The 19,247-nt window shown below is 33.7% G+C and overlaps 1 protein-coding gene across 6 annotated transcripts in view; it reads right to left on the bottom strand.

The window, feature by feature from the left end:
- The window catches only part of Lama2 (laminin subunit alpha 2), a 564,351-nt gene that overhangs the window by 244,872 nt on the left and 300,232 nt on the right, over window positions 1-19,247 (bottom strand). For all 6 annotated transcript variants that reach the window (XM_058581074.1, XM_058581053.1, XM_058581067.1 and 3 more), the window contains exons 13-15: window positions 14,500-14,601; window positions 12,922-13,133; window positions 1,758-1,869 (exon numbers count right to left, since the gene is read on the bottom strand). In XM_058581074.1, coding sequence (XP_058437057.1) covers window positions 1,758-1,869; window positions 12,922-13,133; window positions 14,500-14,601 — 426 coding nt within the window. The remainder of the gene's footprint in view (window positions 1-1,757; window positions 1,870-12,921; window positions 13,134-14,499; window positions 14,602-19,247) is intronic.

Genomic DNA, 19,247 nt, shown 5'->3' with positions numbered 1-19,247 from the left:
TATAGGGTAAAAGAAACAAAATCAGAGAGGAACTCCAGAGTTCCAAAACTTATTGTCCCTTGATTAAACTAAGTTCATTTATGTGTCTCAAAGAAACTTTATTTATCAATTATTGTGTGACAAGTTCAAGGAAGCTTTATTTTTCTTCTTCTGCTCCTTTGTTCTCTTTTCCATACTTGCATGCTTCTCTCTTCCAATCCATGTGTTACTAATATTTAGCATCTCTCAGATACTTTCCAAGACATTTCTTTTCACTAGAGTAGCTCACCCTTTGAAGGATCCCCTGTTAACTGGTCCCTTAATGATACAGTGCTATGATCCAATTTTTCATAGGTATTTGTTCTGTCTCCCCAGATTGTTAGTTCTTTAAGAACAGAGATTGTGTTGTATACTCATTGACAATTTATACAGAGAAATTTACATAACTTATCAAATGTGTGCAGAATTTGTCAGAATATTTTCAAAGGGACAAAAGTAACATAAAACATAGCTGATTAAACCATTATAATATTTATAACAATATAATAAAAGATGATGAATTAAAATGAGAATGATGTAGGTATGTATTAAAGCAAGAAGAGAAGTAAGGTATTTATTATTATAATTGAAATAGGAATTTAAATTTCCAAAAGGAGTTGAAAATAAAAGTTGAAAGACTTGTTATAAAAAAAAGTTTCTTCAAATACAACATAGATTTTATATCTGCAATCAAATAGGGCTGGACATAGATAGTTTAAATCCATGATTTTTTTTTCCTTTCTTCAAAAATTTTGGAAAAACAAGTACTTTAATGAATTACCTTTAGTTTTATTTCTAGATAGGTAAATCTGCCCAGTTAAAGAAAACACATTTGTCATGAACATGACTGTAAGGTCTGAGCACTCTCTGGAAGCACATATTATTTTAAAGTAAGAGGGAACTCACAAAGCAGTGCCTATAGTATTTCTATAAATGGTGTAATAGGTTAGTGTTCTGAACTGGAACATCCTGATGCACTCAAATGATTCCTTAAAGGTATCATTTTAAAGAATTTAAGCTCTCATTTATCTTGAAGGCATTCCCTTTGGCAGGGAATTCATGTTTACATTTTTTGACCAGGTTTCAAGTAAAATCAATTTTCAAACTACCTCAGAGAAAATACATAGAAGTAAATAAAATTGCTCTCTTAAATTGTGGTATTAAGTAAGAAACATTAATTTTATTTTAAATCTGGAATTTTGAGACAACAACTAATATCTGAAACTTAGATATTAAACAAATAAAAAAAATGGTAAGGAATTTCCTAGAGCAAGGTATTTGTTCCATGAATTATGTTCTTGACATTCTGAAGATTTCATGCTTCAGATGGTTGTGACTTGGTTGTATTCTCAGGAAGTAGAGTAAAAGAGGTATACATAGGATTTAAAAATGGGAAAATAAAAAGAAACAAGTACTAAATTCTGGATAACTACTGAAATGAAAATGGAAAAAAAAACACTTTGAAATATTATTCTGCTGCCATCCAGCATGCAACTGATTGAACAGGAAATAAATATTTATGGAAACATCATATTTTTCAGTTATAGTAAGGAAAAATGTCTCAAAAGGAAACAATTTCATGGATGGCATTTGGACAAGTCTTGACTTTTTAGTAGAATTTTCTTCCTTCTTTAAGTAATACATGATTATTTGTGCAATTATTAGCAAAGAACGCCTGTATTCAGAATAGTATCTGAAGGAGCTTATATTGCATGGAGAATATATTTTTGCAAACTTACTTCACAAGAGGAGCCACTATACCCTGGTGGACACTGACAGATTTCCACAGCAGCTGCAACACTTCCATCAGTAGGATATGGGACAGCAGATTCAAGCTTCACAGAGCTCAACCTGAGAAGTGGGGAAACGGATACTAAGTAAATACACAATCTCTTCGGCATTATGGCATTATATTGGCTAAAGAATATGTACAGCAACTATAATACAAATATGAGAAAATCATCCATTAGAAGAAAGCAAATGAATATCCATAACTTGAAGCTGTCATTCATTATATAGTTAGTCTTCACTATCCATGGCTCCACATCTGTGTATTCAACTAGCTGTGGATTGAAAATATTTGGGAAAACTGAACCTGTACTGAAAATGTACAGACTTTTGTCACTGTCATCCCTAAACAATATACTAGAAAAACTGCTCATATAGCAACTTCATGTAATCAAGTGTTAATTTAAACTGTATAGCAAAATTGCATGGGTCATATGTAGACACTGCATCATTTGATATAGGGACTAAGCATATAGGGATTTGGGTAGAATCCATCACCTGAGGATACTGAGGAACAGCTCTATTAGGTAAGGCCTGCTCAGCTACAAATGCTGACAATCATCACAACCATCAAACACTTAAAAGATATGAGAATGTTCTTCCTTATTTATTGGTTCTTAGCTTTGTGTGTTTTAGGGTAGGGGAAGGGGAGGGGCCCCAGGGATTAGACCCAGTGGTGCTTAACTCAGCTCCTTTTTTAAAAATATTTTATTTAGAGATAAGTTTTTGCTAAGTTACTTAGGGCCTTGTTAAATTATTAAGGCTGGCTTTGAACTTGCAGTCTTCCTCCCTCAGCCTCCTGAGAGGCTGGGATTATTGCATAGCCACTGTGCCTGGCTGCTATATATTTTCATTTTCTTTCTATGAAGACTAAAAAAACCAGTTTAAAATCATATAATTTAAGTGATTTTTAAAATAGAATACATTCATTCCCATGACTGTTTGAAGTAGAAAAACAAGAGACAATATTAATCTTAAATTTTAGTTTTTAAATTGAAACAAAAAGTGGAATGAATTTTGGTTTCTTTTCTTCAGAGATAAACCCATGTTGTAGTAGGTATAAGTGAAACTTTCTCAAATGCTCAGTAGAGCTAGTTAGCACTATTCTTAAACTATTTTTGGCGTAAATTAAATCACTGTTCTCTGTATGTATGAATTTTATTTTACTGATACTTCTATACCATTTGGTGATGTTAGCCAAGTGACTTGGCATCACTTATTTTTTGTAAGAAAATCTGGTTAAATGATTAAATAAAAAATAAATACCAAGTTCTTGTTATTATAGTAATTATGAAATACTAGACATGCTATTAACATATTTTCACTGATTGTTGAAACACGGTTTCAGTAATAATGAAAATACTACCTGAACTATTTGTAAACTCAAATCATTTAACAAATTTTAAATAAACTCTAATAGGGCAAAACTAATGATTACTTAGAGCAATTAGGCAAGAGAAAGAAACAAAGTGCATAAATAGGAAGAGTGGATGTCTAATTATCCCTGTTTGCAGGTGATATGATATTATGCATAAAAACCTCAAGATTCCATCAAAAGCTTATTAGAAATGATAAATTCAGTATATATAGAAAACCAACATAAAAATGAGTATCATTTTTGTATATCATAATGAGATCATTGAGAAAAAAATCCCATTCATAATAGCTTGAAAAATTCCCTAAGAATAAATATAACTAAGGAAGTTAAAGACCTCTCCAATGAATATAAGACATTGATGAAAAAAATGTTGAAGAAGGCACACAAAAAAATGTACCTTTGATGTTCATTGACTACAAGAATTAATATTGTTAAAATGTCCTCACTATCCCAAGCAATTTACAGATTCAATGCAATTTCCATCAAAACACCAATAACATTTTTCATGGAACTAGAAAAAAATAATCCCAAAATTCATATGAAAACAGAAAATACTCTGCATAGTAAAAGCAATTTTAAACAAAAAAGAAGAAAGCTGGAGGCATCACAATACTTGATTCCAAGACATACTACAGAGTCACAGTAACCAAGTCATTAGCATAAGAATAGACACAGACCAATAAAACAGCAGAGAGATTCCAGAAGTAAATCCATGCATTAGAGTCAACAGACAGTTGACAAAGGTGCTAAAAATGGACACCAGAGGAAGGAGAGCCTCTGCAAGAAGTGGTGCTCGGAAAACCCGATATCCTTATGCAGAAAAGGACTGAAACTTGAACACTATTTCTATCATTTACAAAAATTAACTAGAGTAGATCAAAGACCTAAGAAAAAGTCCTGAAACTATTAAAATATTAGAAAAAAACAAGGGAAACAGTTACAGACAGTGGTATATACAATGGCTTTTTTGGATATCATCACAAATGCACAGGAAACAAAAGCAAAAGTAGATAAATGGGATCACATCAAACTAAAATCGTGCTCAGCAAAGGAAACAACTGAGTGAAGAAACAACCTAGGGAAATGACAGCCTAGCAAAAATATATGCTACCTACTCATCAGGTTAATATCTAAAATAATAAGGATCTTATCCCCAAAAACGTAATGATGAATAAACAAATAATCCAATTTAAATGGGGAAGTTATCTAAGCAGATATTTCTCAAAATAATTAACACAAATGTCCAAAAAGTATATGGAAAAAAAAATGCTAAATATCATTACTCATCAGAGAAATGCAAATTAATACTACACTAGCTATCATATCACCCTAGTCAGAATGGCTATTATAAGAAAATAAAAAAAACAAAAAATGCAGGCAAGAATGTAGAGAAAAAACGAAGCCCTTATATATCATTCATAGGAATGTAAATGAGTAGAGACATTGTGGGGAACAGTTAGGAAGTTCCTCAAAAGACTAAAAATAGATCTACCATTTGATCCAGCTATTCCATTTCTGGGTATATACAAAGGAAATGAAATCAACATACCAAAGAGATACTGCACCCCCACATTTACTGTGGCATTATTCACATGGTTAAAATATGAAATCAATTTAGGTGCCCATCTATGGGTCAATGGATTTAAAATGTGTGGTATATGTACACAATGGCAGATCATTTAGTCAAAAAAAAAAAAAAAAAAAAAAAAGAATGAAAGCTTTCACCTTTAGTAAAACGGATAGATTGGAAGGACACTATATTAAGTGATATAAACTGAATACAGAAAGTTAGGTCCCATATATTCTCTCTCATATGTGGAATTTAAAAAATATATAAAAATTGACCTGAATGTGGAGTAGTGATTATTAGTGGTAAGGGAAGGGGATGTATAAGAGGAGGCTGTATCTCATCATGATATGCTGTATGTTTTGATATATTACACTGAGGGCTGGGGCTGTAGCTCAGTGGCAGAGCACCTGCCTTGCACATCTGAGTCACTGGGTTAGATCATCAGCACCACATAAAAATAAATAAATATATTTTTTAAAAAAAGAAATATTACACTGAACCTCATTAATGTAAATAGTACATGTTAGACAAAAAAAATAAAAATTAATAATATAAAAGTGAATCCTAACTCCCAAAATGACAATATTAACACATGGGGCCTTTGGGAGGAAATTCAGTCCTGAGGTCAGAGCCCTCACGGCATTAATGGCTTTTTAAGAGACCCCAATAGCATTTTTTGCCCTATTTCCAGCATGTAAGGATACAATAAAAAGAGTGCAGCCTGCTACCTGGAAGAGGACTCTCAGCAGAGCCTGACCGTGCTGTCACCCTGATCTCAGACTTCCAGAACGTTGACAAATAAACTTCTATGTTTACAAGCAAAAAATCAACCAAATGAACAAAAAAGAAAAAAAAACCCTAAACAACCTGTGTTGATTCACAATAATAAACTTTGTTTTTTAAAATGATTGATGGATCTTTGTAAGACATAATATGGCACCCTTTAGCCATAAAATTTCAGCTGCTCTTGCTAGGGCATTCTAAATTTCTTACTCAAGAGATTTTTATTAATCAGGGATTTACATGTAAACCAAGAGCTTGCTGGATGTAGGAATGTATGCTGTAGCCAATCCAGAGAGCAAAGCTAAAGGGCTCATGACAAGGTTTAAACGTTATTTTCAAAAGTGACAACCTTCAACAACATTGTAAACTTTTCAACAAGTTCCTAAAATCTTTATTGGCTTTACTTCCACTTTACTAATCCTAGACACTGATATTACTTTGGAATTTGTATGAGTTCATTATGATCAAGAAGCAGAAATGGAAAGGGAACTGAAATCTTAAAAAAAAAAAAATAGGCAGCTGGATGAAATCTTCTGTGTTGAGTGACAGCTGGTGCCTTGTAAAGACCAGGGCATTATCTTTAACGGCAGATGAACTCATCCGGCATTATTTCTTGGATGTTGTCTTTTCTAGGGGCACAGCTTAGACATCCTGATAGAAGGTCCTCGACACGTAGGCATTAAAAATCGCCATCATACAGTGTTCATGTTACATGGGTCATTTGAAAATCACTAAATGATCTTCCCCTCACCAAGCAGCCTTGTGCACAATGGCATGCAGTGTCTTAGGCATTTCTTCCTCTTTTTATTATCTGAGGTGGAATTCACACAACAAAATGAACTCTTAAAGTGTGCAATTCTGCATCACTTAGTACATTCACAATGCTATGCAACTATTACCTCTGTCTAGATCGGAAACATTTTCATCAGCCTCAAAGAAAACCTCATGCAAATTAAGTAGCCACTGTCTCTTCCCCTCTTCCTCCAACCTCTATCAGCTATCAATCTGCTTCTATCACTGTGAATTTACTAATTCTGGATATTTCATATTAACAGTATCAAGCAATACGTGACCCTGGTGTCTGATTATTTTCACTTAGCCTGTATTGAGGTCCATTCTAGAATGGTATATACATGCAACAATATATGACTCACATGCTTGAGTCATATACTGTTGCATGTATATACTATATTTTGTTTACCCATTTTTCTGTTGATGGATTTTTGTGTTGTTTCCACCTTTTGGCTGCTATAAGTATTCACGAACAGATTAATATATTAATTGTTTATCAAGCAATAGATTGTCACAGTGCACTAATTAGCAGGTTGATCGATTGCACATAGATAAAATCTTAGGATTTCCCATATAAAATTGATATAAAAAGCTTAAAGGAAGAGCATTGGAAGTTTCCAGGTAGAAGAATGAGCAATTGACCACTTTAAGAAACAATTTAAAATATAAAGATAACAAAAACAAAAATATTTTCTGCGAACTGCCAAATTTCATTTGTCTTTTGAACAACAGATGTTCCTCTCCTTAATTTGTATAGCCATTTTGAGCTATGAGAAATTTCAACACTCAAACATCTTTCCCAATAATATTCCACATTAGTATTCACTGAGTAGTCCCAGCGTTCATTAGGTTCTGCTATTTGTTAAATGGGATTTTAATGCGTTTAACAGTTTTAAGTGTTACTCATGAAGAAGGCTGCAGTTTATTTTTTTTCCCCCTTCAATATGGTCATTTTATTTTCTTGTTACCAGCCTGCATTCATTTAAATACGAAATGTTGGCAGTAATAAAGTACTAAATTTTGGAGATGCATGAGCTGTCAAAGATTTGTCAACTAAGTCAAATGCTTTAGCTATCTTTTCTTATTTTTATTTTTATGACTTGAAAGTGCAGATAAGACAACAGATGAAGAGAAAAGACATGATTATGTAAGCTATTATGAAAAATACTGAAATCATATCAGAAACATTGTCCTTGTACTACCTTACTATATTTTTGATTTACTACACTCCCCACCAGAATTAGACGTAGTATAGTTATACTACACTAAAACAACCAGCACCACCAGAAAACATCACATTTTGAAATAACAGAAAGACCTTTGGTCTTACAATTTTTTTTTTTTTTTTTGCCTTTCCACTCTCCTTTTTACATTGAAGGACTCTCTATTTTATCCCACTTAAAACAATGTTACATTGGGTTAACTATCATAAGTATTTTATTGCTATTGAAGTATTTTTGTTGTTTTGTTTTTGTCAAAACCTAAGATGCAGATTCAGAATTTCTTTAGTCTCTGTGTGATGGAAATTGTGTAAGTAATTAGAGGAGCCTAGTAATTTTTACTGCATTCCTAAAGAGGCAACAAAATCACTCAGTGTTTCAGTCAATGTCTGATACAGCCATCTGGAAAAGGGGCATATATTTTCTCCAAACATTTTCAACCCTATATCAAATAGGGGAAGTAAATGATAAAATCTGATAGTACTGTAGCCATCTACCAAGTCTATATTAAATGCTAATGTATAGATTCATCTCTTCCTCCTTAGTCTTGCCAGTCTACACTATATTCACTTCTATTGTACAGTTTAATTGTCATAAATATGCAATTCCACCTTCCCTACAAGACTACACCTTCTTTGAACTCAATGATCATTTATACATCTTTTTTCCTTGTTGTTTAGCTTAAAACTAGCACATATTAATAATTATTACTTAAATTTGTGTCTACTATCTTCAGTGTGCTATAATGGGTGCTTAAAGACATCTCATTTAAGTATCAATACTCTCAATGTAAAAATCACGTTTTCCCCTCAAATTTACAAATGAAGAAACTAAAGCTCAGAGAAGTAAAGTGCCTTGTACAACATGTACAGTTAGTGAGCAGTGTAGCCCAGATCCAAACCTGAGTGAAACTCCAAAACCAGGGGCCTCCTTGTTACCCTCCATTGCTTCCCAACACATGTTAAGTCTGGTGTTTTATAGACATGATTTTCTCACTTAATCTTCAGTGTTATAAGTTAGATATTATTTCTACCATTTTACTGGAGTGAGAACTAAATAGATACACGTAGAAGGTGCTCTATAAAAATGTTTGCAGACTGAATCCAGTATTTACAGGGTAGCACTGGGAAGTAATTAAAGATGACAGGAGAAAGCATGTATGAGCTCAAATGCTGGTTGTACCTCTTACCCACTCACTGCCTGATACCAAGTGAGGTGCACAAAAGTTTTTAAGTTCTAGAGTCTTTATCAGTATACTTTCTTTAAAATGTAGTTACCTGGATTATTATTATAAAAAATTGGAAGCATACTATGCATCTGTCAATTCTTTTTCTATAACAAAATGTCTTAGTTTACAAGAATTGTTCTAGATTATTTATTGTCTAAATTTTGTGTAACCATTCTCAGCTCATAACCCCTAAACTTTAAAAGTTATGTGAATAAATATTGCCTTTTAAAGGTTCAGTATTCATTTTTAAGCAATAAAGACATATGAGGTATATCATGATAAAGTCATGATGGGATCCATTACACTGTGGTAACAACTACAAGTTCTCAGGGGTACTTCAGGCCCGCAGAGGATTTTACAAGAGCCAACCTTTGTTCAGCAACCATAAGATCAAAACAACCAGGGCCGCTGACCTCCTTGTACTGTCAGTGTTTCAGGTTGTTTGATCATCTGTTACCAGATGAATAAGTGCCAGAGAGTCTCACACTGGCAATTCAATGTTTTTCCTCTAGGAAAAATTCAATCATATATATATAACTTTTACTCAGCTTCTTTTTGGGTAAACCAAGTCAAATGGACACATCTATCCTCAAAATTAGAGAAAGTATCTTCACAGGAGAAGAAACTTTAGTGAATTCTATTAAAATTTACTTTAGTGAATTCTATTAAAATTTACTTTAGGATAAGAGGAGAACACATTTTATTCTATAACTAAGAGGTGCTTAAGAAAAGCCTTGCATGAGTTAAAGATCAAGGGAGCTACTCAATCCAAGGTTTGGAGAATTTAAGAGAGACAAATGTGTAGCTGGATTTGTCTGATTTTTCTCATGCTCTAAAAAGAAGAATGAAAAGTTTCTACTTAGTCTTATTAGGAAAGACAGTGAAAAGGAAATCAATTTCTTTTTCTGGAAAAGAATGACAGTAAGAACAAAAATAATTGTGGAAATTGATTCTGCCTTATTCTGGGTGTCTCCAAGTCTTAATGGTATTTAGAGAAAAATGCTCTCCCCTGGAATAAGGTGGGTCAGGTAGGCATTCTTCATATCTGTGTGTTGATCTTCCACTATCAAACCACGTCAGCAGCTCTCTAATTCCTTTTTCAAAGTGACATTTTGACGTTGACAGCACAATTGTCCTCCTCCTTCTTTCAGAAATGAAGCGATTTAAACTGCATGGTGATGCATGCCTGTTATCCCAGGGACTTGGGAGGCTTCGGCAGTAGGATCACAAGATTGAGGCTAGCCTCAGCAACATAGTTAGGACCCATCTCAAAATATAAAGGGCTAGGGGTATGGCTCAGTGGTTGTTTACCCCCAGTTTCAATCCCCAGTTACAAGAAGAAGAAAAAAAAAAGAAGGAGGAGGAAGAAGAGGAGGAGGAGGAAGAGGAAGAGGAGGAGGAGGTGGAGGAGGAGGAGAAGGAGGAGGAGAAAGCAAGCAAATTAAGTACAAAGAGGTCAAAGCCATACTTACTTATACAATTATTACATAACTGAGTTGAAAACAAAAGTCAAAATCCTTGACCTGCAGCCCAGGTTTCTACTATATAATTCTACCTGACTACAGAATCGGACAGATCTAAGCCCATTTGCTGAGAGAACTATCATGGAAGTAAATCCTCCTTAAATAAGCCTAAACATGAGTTTCTGTTGTGATAGCTTCATTTTACTCATGCCTGCACACAAACAGTATACCAAGTCAGAAGCCTACTGTGCAAGACAAGTTGAATCAATTCAGGTGATGTTTTACAAATATGACTCAATCTACTAGTAGATCAGAGATAAATAAAATATAGCAAGCTTACTGACTTGGGATTCATGCTGACTTTCAGCTCACCTGAAGTGGGGAGGAATTTCAAATCTAAATTGGCTTTTACTTCTTGAACCACGGTGCTTTAGTAATAAAGGTGGCGGCAAGCAGACACCTACTTGGATTTGTTCCTATGTCTGTTCACATAGCCATGGTCTGTGAATGTGTCCTGCATATACAGGGATACCTCAGAAAGCTTCAAATAAAACCAGTGATTTTAAGAAGGGTAGACACTGAAACTGTTTGACATAAATCAGGGAGAAGTGTCTTTGGATTAACTAGCCTGAGAAACAATGTTGACAAAACACAAATAAGCCCCCTAGCCAGTTTTTGTCAATTTGGTTGTCATTCATTTTGAAAGCTAGAGGACTCATCTCTTTGTACTGTTTAAACATCATGACAATCTCTATTTACTAAATGGGAAAAACATAATTAATTCCTAAGTGCAGCTTCTCATCTTTATGGCACTTTAACCCTGCTTCTAGCAGAATTGCCTATGCAAAAGAGGTACATTGTTTGGCAATGGTTTTGTTTATGAATCTGCAGTTTCCTCCTTTGGGAAATGGTAATGATACTTTGCTGAAATGTTACAAGTGAAAGACAAACTAGGCAGCACAAGTAAATAATGGGAGGTGGTATCTGAAATAAAATAACTAATATTGGAGACATTTCTTTGATTAAGGATCTATCAGTTGTCAGTGTGGGGTCAAACTTGATCATCTAACTGAATCCGATTCAAAAGTAAGATGCCATGATATCTTATGCTATTTGTTATCTGCATAGAGCAGGAAAAGAGAAAGAGCTCATTCATATATAGTTTAAGTTAAAATTCTGTCTCAGTTTTAAAAAGGGAATACACAGCACCCTACAGTCAGTCAGATATGGTTATTTTTGTGTCAAACCAGGGCAATCTCATTTAAAAGAAAAAAAAAAAACATGGAGAAAAAGAAAGAGCTAATCTTTGAAAATGTTCTAGGTAATGGGCACTTTATGTAATTATCACATATTATTGTCACAGCAACCCTGGAAACAGGAATTATTATCTGCACATTACAATTAAAGTTGAGGTTCTACAAACCCCAATCTCTTGCCATATGCACACAACAAGCAAGAGAGCTTGCCGAATTCCTACTCATTTTGGCTCTAAAATCCACATTCTTTCCTCTTATACTATGTGGCCATTATAATTTTACAATGGTTTGAACAGGGATGGGTAGTTATTTAAATAAAGAGGCTTGCATTTTTTATTACAAACAACATACTACTAAGACAGAAACTAGTTAATTAAGTTATGGAGGAAAATATTTTACAAACCACTTTCTAAACATGAGTACCCTGGAATTGTATCTTTTTGGATTCCTACTATCTGAGCCATCATAAAGGTGACTTTACATTTTAGTATAGCATGTCTCAACCTTGGAGTCATTATTTATTACATATTCTGGAAGAATTGTAAAGAAAACATCAATGATCTGGTTTTTTTTTTCTAAGACAAATTATTTGTGATATTTAAAATTTTAAAGGGCTCATGAACATCTTTCAGAAAACCAATGCTTATTCTTATCTTGTATTTGGAGGAACAAACCTAGAGATTTTTTCCCCTTTGTAATGGGGATTGAACTCAGGGGTATTTAACCACTGAACCACTTCCTCTGTCATTATTTATTTATTTTTGTATTTTATTTAGAGACACTGAGTTGCTTAGGGCCTTGCTAAGTTATTGAGGCAGGCTTTGAACTCGTAATCTTCCTGCCTAAGCCCCCCAAGCCTCTGGGATTACAGGCATGTGCCACCACATCTGGCTAAATGTAGAGGTTTTAAAATTCACTTTTTTGTTTGTTTGTTTGTTTGTTTGGTGTGTGTGTGTGTGTGTGTGTGTGTTTTGCAGAACAAATTATAGGAATTCATTAAAGCAAAGCAAAACAAAGCTCCCGTAGCTGTGAGGGGTATCAAAAAGATTGATGGGGAGCTGCTACTGTCTAGGGGTTCATGTGGTACAGCTGAAGGTGACTTTTAATCTCATTGGCTACCAGTTAGAGGAGGAGAGCTTCTAGCCAGGTACCAGGTAAGACACCCAGTATCTTGAGACATCCATGCAACCTCTGTCCAGTCAAGATATTGATCACACTTTATTTCCTTTTTTAAAAGAAGTTGTAGCTCCAGATCATGCAAGCCCCAGTTTTGGTAAGATGTTATTTGTAAGCTTCGCACAAAGAGTTTGTTATTTGTGTTGGTCTGATCAAGGAAGTTGACTCAAGCCCCTTCACTTTTCTAGCATATGCATGTTTGCCCCAAGGTAAATGTGGGGACTTAGAATGTGTAGTTCCTGATTTTACCTGAAGATGGCATCCATCCCAAAGTTGTATGTGATTTGTATGAGGACTCTCTTCAAATTCACAAGCACTGTCATAAAATCCTTTCTACTGACTGGAAAATTTGTGCCATGTATGGTAAATGACTCTTCTTTAAGTGCTAACATGCTGACATGTTCTTCAGATGGTTGAAGATACACCTCTTCTTGGGCTGTGCTGATTCTCAAGCCATTTCCCTAAGGAGGGTAAAAAGTATATCAAGATAAGATTGATAACCAGGCAAAAAAAAGTAAAACAAAAAAATTTGTATTTGGATTATTTATCCTATAAATTATTATCAGTAGGTTTTGGATTTTAGGTTGGCTTTCCTTATTGTTCCATGCATTTTCAGAATACATGAATTTAAATATTAGCTTTCACCAGATGCACTGCAAAGTATAAGCGTCTTGGTTTTGTATGATCCCACTTCCCTCATGAACTAAAATAACAGATAGCTGGCAAGGCCTAAGCATGCGTGTGATTATAGGCACCCTGATTTTACACATGAACACAAAAATTATATATTTCGAAAATATTAGTTGATGGTAAGGACAATAGGGAAGGAAGCTTTACTTAATTAAGCTATTCGTGTAAAGGACTTCTATGTACATAAGTAAAACAAATAAAAAAGGTCTATATACAATGATTACAGTAGGAGACTGGCATAATAATAAGGAATATAGATTGATCTTGAACATTTAGTTTGTCCTTGTATTAGTTCATTCATATTAATGACACATAACTTCTTAATATCTATCTTAATATCTATCTAACTAAAATTCAGACCACTTCATCAATTCTGAAAAACATTCATTTAGAGGAAAAAAAATCTGTCATTCTGTCACTGATCCACATGTTTGAAATGTTTAAGGGAAAGAATAACAGAGGCTGTTTACTAACGGGCTAACGTGACTTCTACCTTTTGGAATCATGAATGGAAATGCATGTGTATGCCTTTGAGTATGTGTGACTATGGGGCAAGGGTAGACATAACTGAAAAGGGAAGGGAGCACTTCTAGGATTACTCTTGGTTTCCAGCATTTGGGAATTGACTACTAACATCCAAACCCTGAAAGCAGTTTCTCCTATGTTTCATACCTAAATTGGGATTTCAAAGTCAAGCTTTAACTGTAGCCTATAGCTAAATGAACTGGTTTCAATTTTTTTTCACTTATTTATGACTGATATAAACAAGGAAATAGTAAAATCTACGTGGAAGCAAGGGGAGATGGAAAATTTATATAAACTCTATAAATCAGCTTTCACCTAAACACTGTCATCATACTTATAGTCACAGAAACATGATCATCATACTCTAAATTTAAATTTATAAGTCGGGTCCAAAGGTTTCCATTATTATTAGAACCCAGTGAATATATTTAGTTTTCTAGATATGTCCTTAGAGTGAGACATAGGAATTACACCCCAAAAAAATTCCTAAGATTTTTTTTTTCTTTAGAATTACGTAAATTAATTTCAAACCAACCAGGTAAAAAGAGCCTGAGTAACCTGAAATGACATATGGTGTACTAGGGTTACAAAGCAATGTGCTTAGTACACTACCTCTAAGAGGACCATCAGCTGGAGAACATACTCTGTATCTTCTTCCTCTTCCTCGAGGTCATATGAGATGGTAAATGTCAACTGTCCTCCTACGGCTGGGAGCTACAAGAGAGGAGATGCATAATCATTATGGCACAGGAGATAGGTTATTAAATCATATTTTACTTATTATTTTGAAATAATTTTATTTTTCTATAGGGCAGTATTTGGAAGAAGCAGAAATCACCAGAGAAAAGAGTATTGATGACAGACATTTCTTTAGGAGTAACCTTTAAACGAAACCTTACCCATCAACTATAAGCCTGACATAAATATAAATTCATGTACTGTTTCCCCCAGTGTGGCAGGATTGCTGAACAGGTTAAGTTCCATGAAACCAATACAGTCCTTTCTGTCATTTTCTCAGTCTGTAGTATGAGCTTTATAATTCCCAAAAGAATAAGGATCATTGTCAAAATTAAAAGATTTCTATCCATTTTCTCTCCACTGTCTTTGGGTCTTATGCAGCCAATGAAGATCTCTCTCCATTTGAAGGGCATTTTACCAAGACCAAAAGCTAGATGAGCTTTTGTTGTTGGTCAAAGGAAAATAAAAAAATAGCACACAGGATGGGGTTGTAGCTCAGTGGTAGAGTGCTTGCCTAGCATGTGTGAGGCACTGGGTTCGATTCTCAGCATCACATGTAAATAAAATAAAGGTACATTGAGAACTAAAAAATAAAATAAAATAAAATAAAAAGAAGATCAGCACCAAAATTTATATTAAAATGCAATCAAAGTTGCCTAAGAAGGTATACTTACCCCTGTCAAACAAATAAGCTTAGTTTGAATGAAGGTTATTATTCCCTTTTCATTAAACGAATTTATTTCCTTCAAACATGCAAGCCAAGCCTCCTACAATAAGTGCTGGAGGTTTATATTTTCTGTCATTGAGAGTAACCTTGCAGAAACTTATAAAAAAAAAAGGAATGCAATATCATTTATAGTACAGGAATCAAAATTGGAGCTGTGACTGACAGATTCAATGCTAATGCTGCACTTCTTACTTTAAAAATTCTACTCTAGCCTTGTAAATAAAGACATTCATAAAACAAAGTTGATGATTTGTATTCTGCTGTTTGCTCTTTGCTGACATGCAGAGACCCAGCTTTGCAGCCCTTGGCTCTCTGTGGCCCTTCATTGCAGACTCTGACCAGAAAGCAATTCCTGGATAGGCACTGGATAGAGGAGGAGGAGTCCTGATTCCTTTCAGAGTTGTTCCATTGGGACTGCACATAGCTTGCTATGGCTGATTAAACAGGATTTTAAATTGTAGCTCTGCACTGTCTTCTAAGAGCTCATTACATGGTGTTCTAGAAGGAACAGAATTTCTGAAAACTTTTATTTCCCTACTCCACTGAGAAATGGTCCCACTTTAATGTCTTTTCACATATAAAATAATAAATATCTGTCTGGACTATAGCATTTGGCATTATTGTGAGTAATGAGGGGTGAATATATATAAAAGGCTTTGGGTTCTATTAAAAAAGCATCCAAAATTTTACAGAGCATGCTTGTTCAAATCAGCCAGACACTTTCTCAATAAGAGGAATCCAAAAAGGCAGCAGAAAAAGAAAATGTTTTATATTTTTCAAAGAGGACTGGACTACTTAGAATTTTCTAAATTAATTAAATTATTCAGTCAGAGGTAGACATTGTTTGGGAAGAACATTGAAATATAGGTCTGTAACATTCCAAAATATTTTGGACTTTCAAACATATTTTGATTATTTAAAATTTGCATTACATTATTTTTATTGAATATGCTTATCTAAAATTTAAAAATTATATTAACTAAGAAAATTCCTACAGAAAACCAAAGATAAAGAATTTTGAATTAAAGGCAATATTTTATTTTGCTAATAAAAGCCAAAATGTATATAATTTGAACATTCAGTTTTAAGACTATATATGAAACAAAAAAGTTCACTTATACTATTTGATTTTTAATATACTTTCTATACCTACTTGAAATATTTATAAAGTCTCATAACACATATATAATATGAGAGAGGAAAGGAAAGGAGTAATGGGGAAAAGAACTAAATAAATATATAAGAAAAGAAGTGTCTCATGCAGGTCAGTGATAATGTAAAATACAAGTAAGAAGTAGGCCCTCTATTCACTCTAATAGTAATGAAAAATTATGCTTTCACTCATACTTTATAAACCAATGTATTGCAAATTCTTTCAGGCATTTTGATAGTCATATTTTGGAATTAATAGAACATTTTTTGAATCACGTAAAATTTTTCACAAGTTAATCCAATTTACATCCTGCTAAATTTTGTGAAAGACAGATTGTTTTAAACATGTGTATGGTACTGTTACCAGATATTCTTCCACATGGTAAAAGTACCAATTTGTAGAGTATTAGAATCATTGTCTTTTTCCTTAACTCTAAAGGTGAATATTTATAATCATATCTGCATAACTACTTAGCCAAATACTGATTTCAGTAATTTTTAGAAAGGATGGCTTAAGATGTTATCCAACAATTTAGAGATTGTATCTCTAGGAATAGCTCATTCTCAAAGTTGTTTTTGTTGTTGTTGTTGTTGTTTGTTTTAGTTTTCCTACAAATCTGTAAAGCAAACTCTTCGTAAGAAATGACATCAAGCATTTCCTAATGTTGCCACTGAATGTGTTTCCTTCAAAGAGTACAAACTATTGTGTGGGACGCTATAATGAGTCAATTTTAAGAAAACAACTTCTCTTCTGAGGAATATTGATTTTTGGTGGGAAAACTCTGGGAATATTCAGTCTATGTTGTTCTTTCCTAAACCTTTGAATGAAGACTGTTCTCCATTTCTCCATTCCTCCATATTCCAGATGTTACCTTTGTTAGACTGCTCCTTTCCCTTGCTTCCACAATCTCTTATAGACCTTTCAGTATCCTAACCCTCACTCTCTTCATCAAATTAAATGTGCACCAGAGTGCAGATCATCAGTTAGCTTCAATTTCTCTTCCATACTTATTTATTACTTTATTGTCAAACTTGGACACATGAAGTATGGCACTAATTTTTTTTTTTTTTTATTTTCTATCTATCCACCCTTTCTTATTTCATCTCCCGAATCCAGCCGTCCATTTCAATGGAGTAGTGCTCCATTGAAAGAGTGTCTTGATATGCCATATATAAACTATATAGCAACCAATAATGACCACTTTTAAAATTTTATTTGTAACTGACATCATATTTATGCATTTTTGTGGGGTACAATGTGAGGTTTTGATAAATGCAAACATCAGTGAATCATCAAAGCATACTCATTATCTCATAAATCTATCATCTCTTTGTGGTAAGGACATTTATATTTTCTCTTCTAGCTATTTTGAAATAATCAGAGCAATATTGTTAACGATAGTCACCCTATCATGCAACAGAACACCAGAGCCCACTCCACTGGGTAACTGTGTACTCATTGGTCAATTTATCACTGTTCCTTTCTCTTTCCTCCTCTTTCCAGACTCTGGTAACAACAATCTACTAACTATATGACATCAGCTTCTTTAAATTTTACACGAATGCTATCATGTATTATTTATCTTTCTGTGCCTGGCTTATTTTACTTAAAAAAAATGTCCTCTAGGTTTATCCATGTTGCTGGAAATGATGGGATTTCATTTTATAAATGGCTGAATTGTATTCCATTGTGTATATGCATCACTTTACCCATTCATTTTTGATGAATGCTCATTTTTGATGAATACTTAGGTTGATTCCATATCTTGGCTATTGAGGATAGTGCTGCAATAAACATAAGAGTGAAAATGTCTTTTTACATAGAGTGATTTCATTTCCTTTAGATATATATACCCAATGGTGGGATTGCTATATCATATGGTAGTTCCATATTTAATGATTTGCAGAATATACCTACTGTTTTCCATAATATCTCCACTAATTTACATTACCACTAACAGTGTATCAGAGTTTTTCTTTTTGAGCAGCCACTATCGTATTTATTATTATTTTTTTGTTTTTTGTTTTTTTTTTTTGACAGCAGCAATTCTAGTTGAGGTAAAGCAATATCTCATTGTGATTTTTCATTTGTATTTCCTGCTGATGAATGATGTTGAACATTTTTTTACATACTTGTCCATATGTCTTCTTTTAGGAAATAACCTATTCAGGTCTTTTGTCCATTTTTAATGGATTATTTGGAGGGTTTGTCTGTTAGTTTTCTTTTTGTTTGGTCTTATATTATTGAGTTGTTTGAGTTTCTTATACACTTTGGACATTGATACTTTGACAGATGCATAGTTGCAAATGTTTTCTGCCATTCTGTAGGTTATCTCTTGACTGATTCATTTTCTGTACAGAAAATTCATACTTTGGTGTAATATCATTTGTCAATTTTTGCTTTGTTTGCTTTGAGGTCTTATCCAAACACATCCTTGCCTGACCAATGTCCTAGAATATTTTCTAGTCGTTTTACCATTTCTGGACTTAAATTGTTTGATATATTTTAAACTGATGTTTGTTTTGTGGTAAGACACAGGGGCCTAACTTCATTCTTTTGCATATGGTTATCTGGTTTTCCTAGCACCAGCTGTTGAAGATATTGTCGTTTCTCTCTCCATTATGAATTCTTAGCACCTTTTTCAAAAAATGATTTGGCTGATCATAAGTATGTAAAAACTACCTTTGTCTTTTCCATTCAGTTACATTGGTCTATATTTATGTTAGTATCATGCTGTTTTAG

The sequence above is a fragment of the Marmota monax genome, unplaced genomic scaffold (genome assembly GCF_021218885.2).
Source record: "Marmota monax isolate L192 unplaced genomic scaffold, Marmota_monax_Labrador192_F-V1.1 WCK01_AAM20220418_F8-fsc00030, whole genome shotgun sequence".
NCBI classification, from domain to species: Eukaryota; Metazoa; Chordata; class Mammalia; order Rodentia; family Sciuridae; genus Marmota; species Marmota monax.
This window is presented reverse-complemented; position numbering and strand designations above follow the sequence as displayed.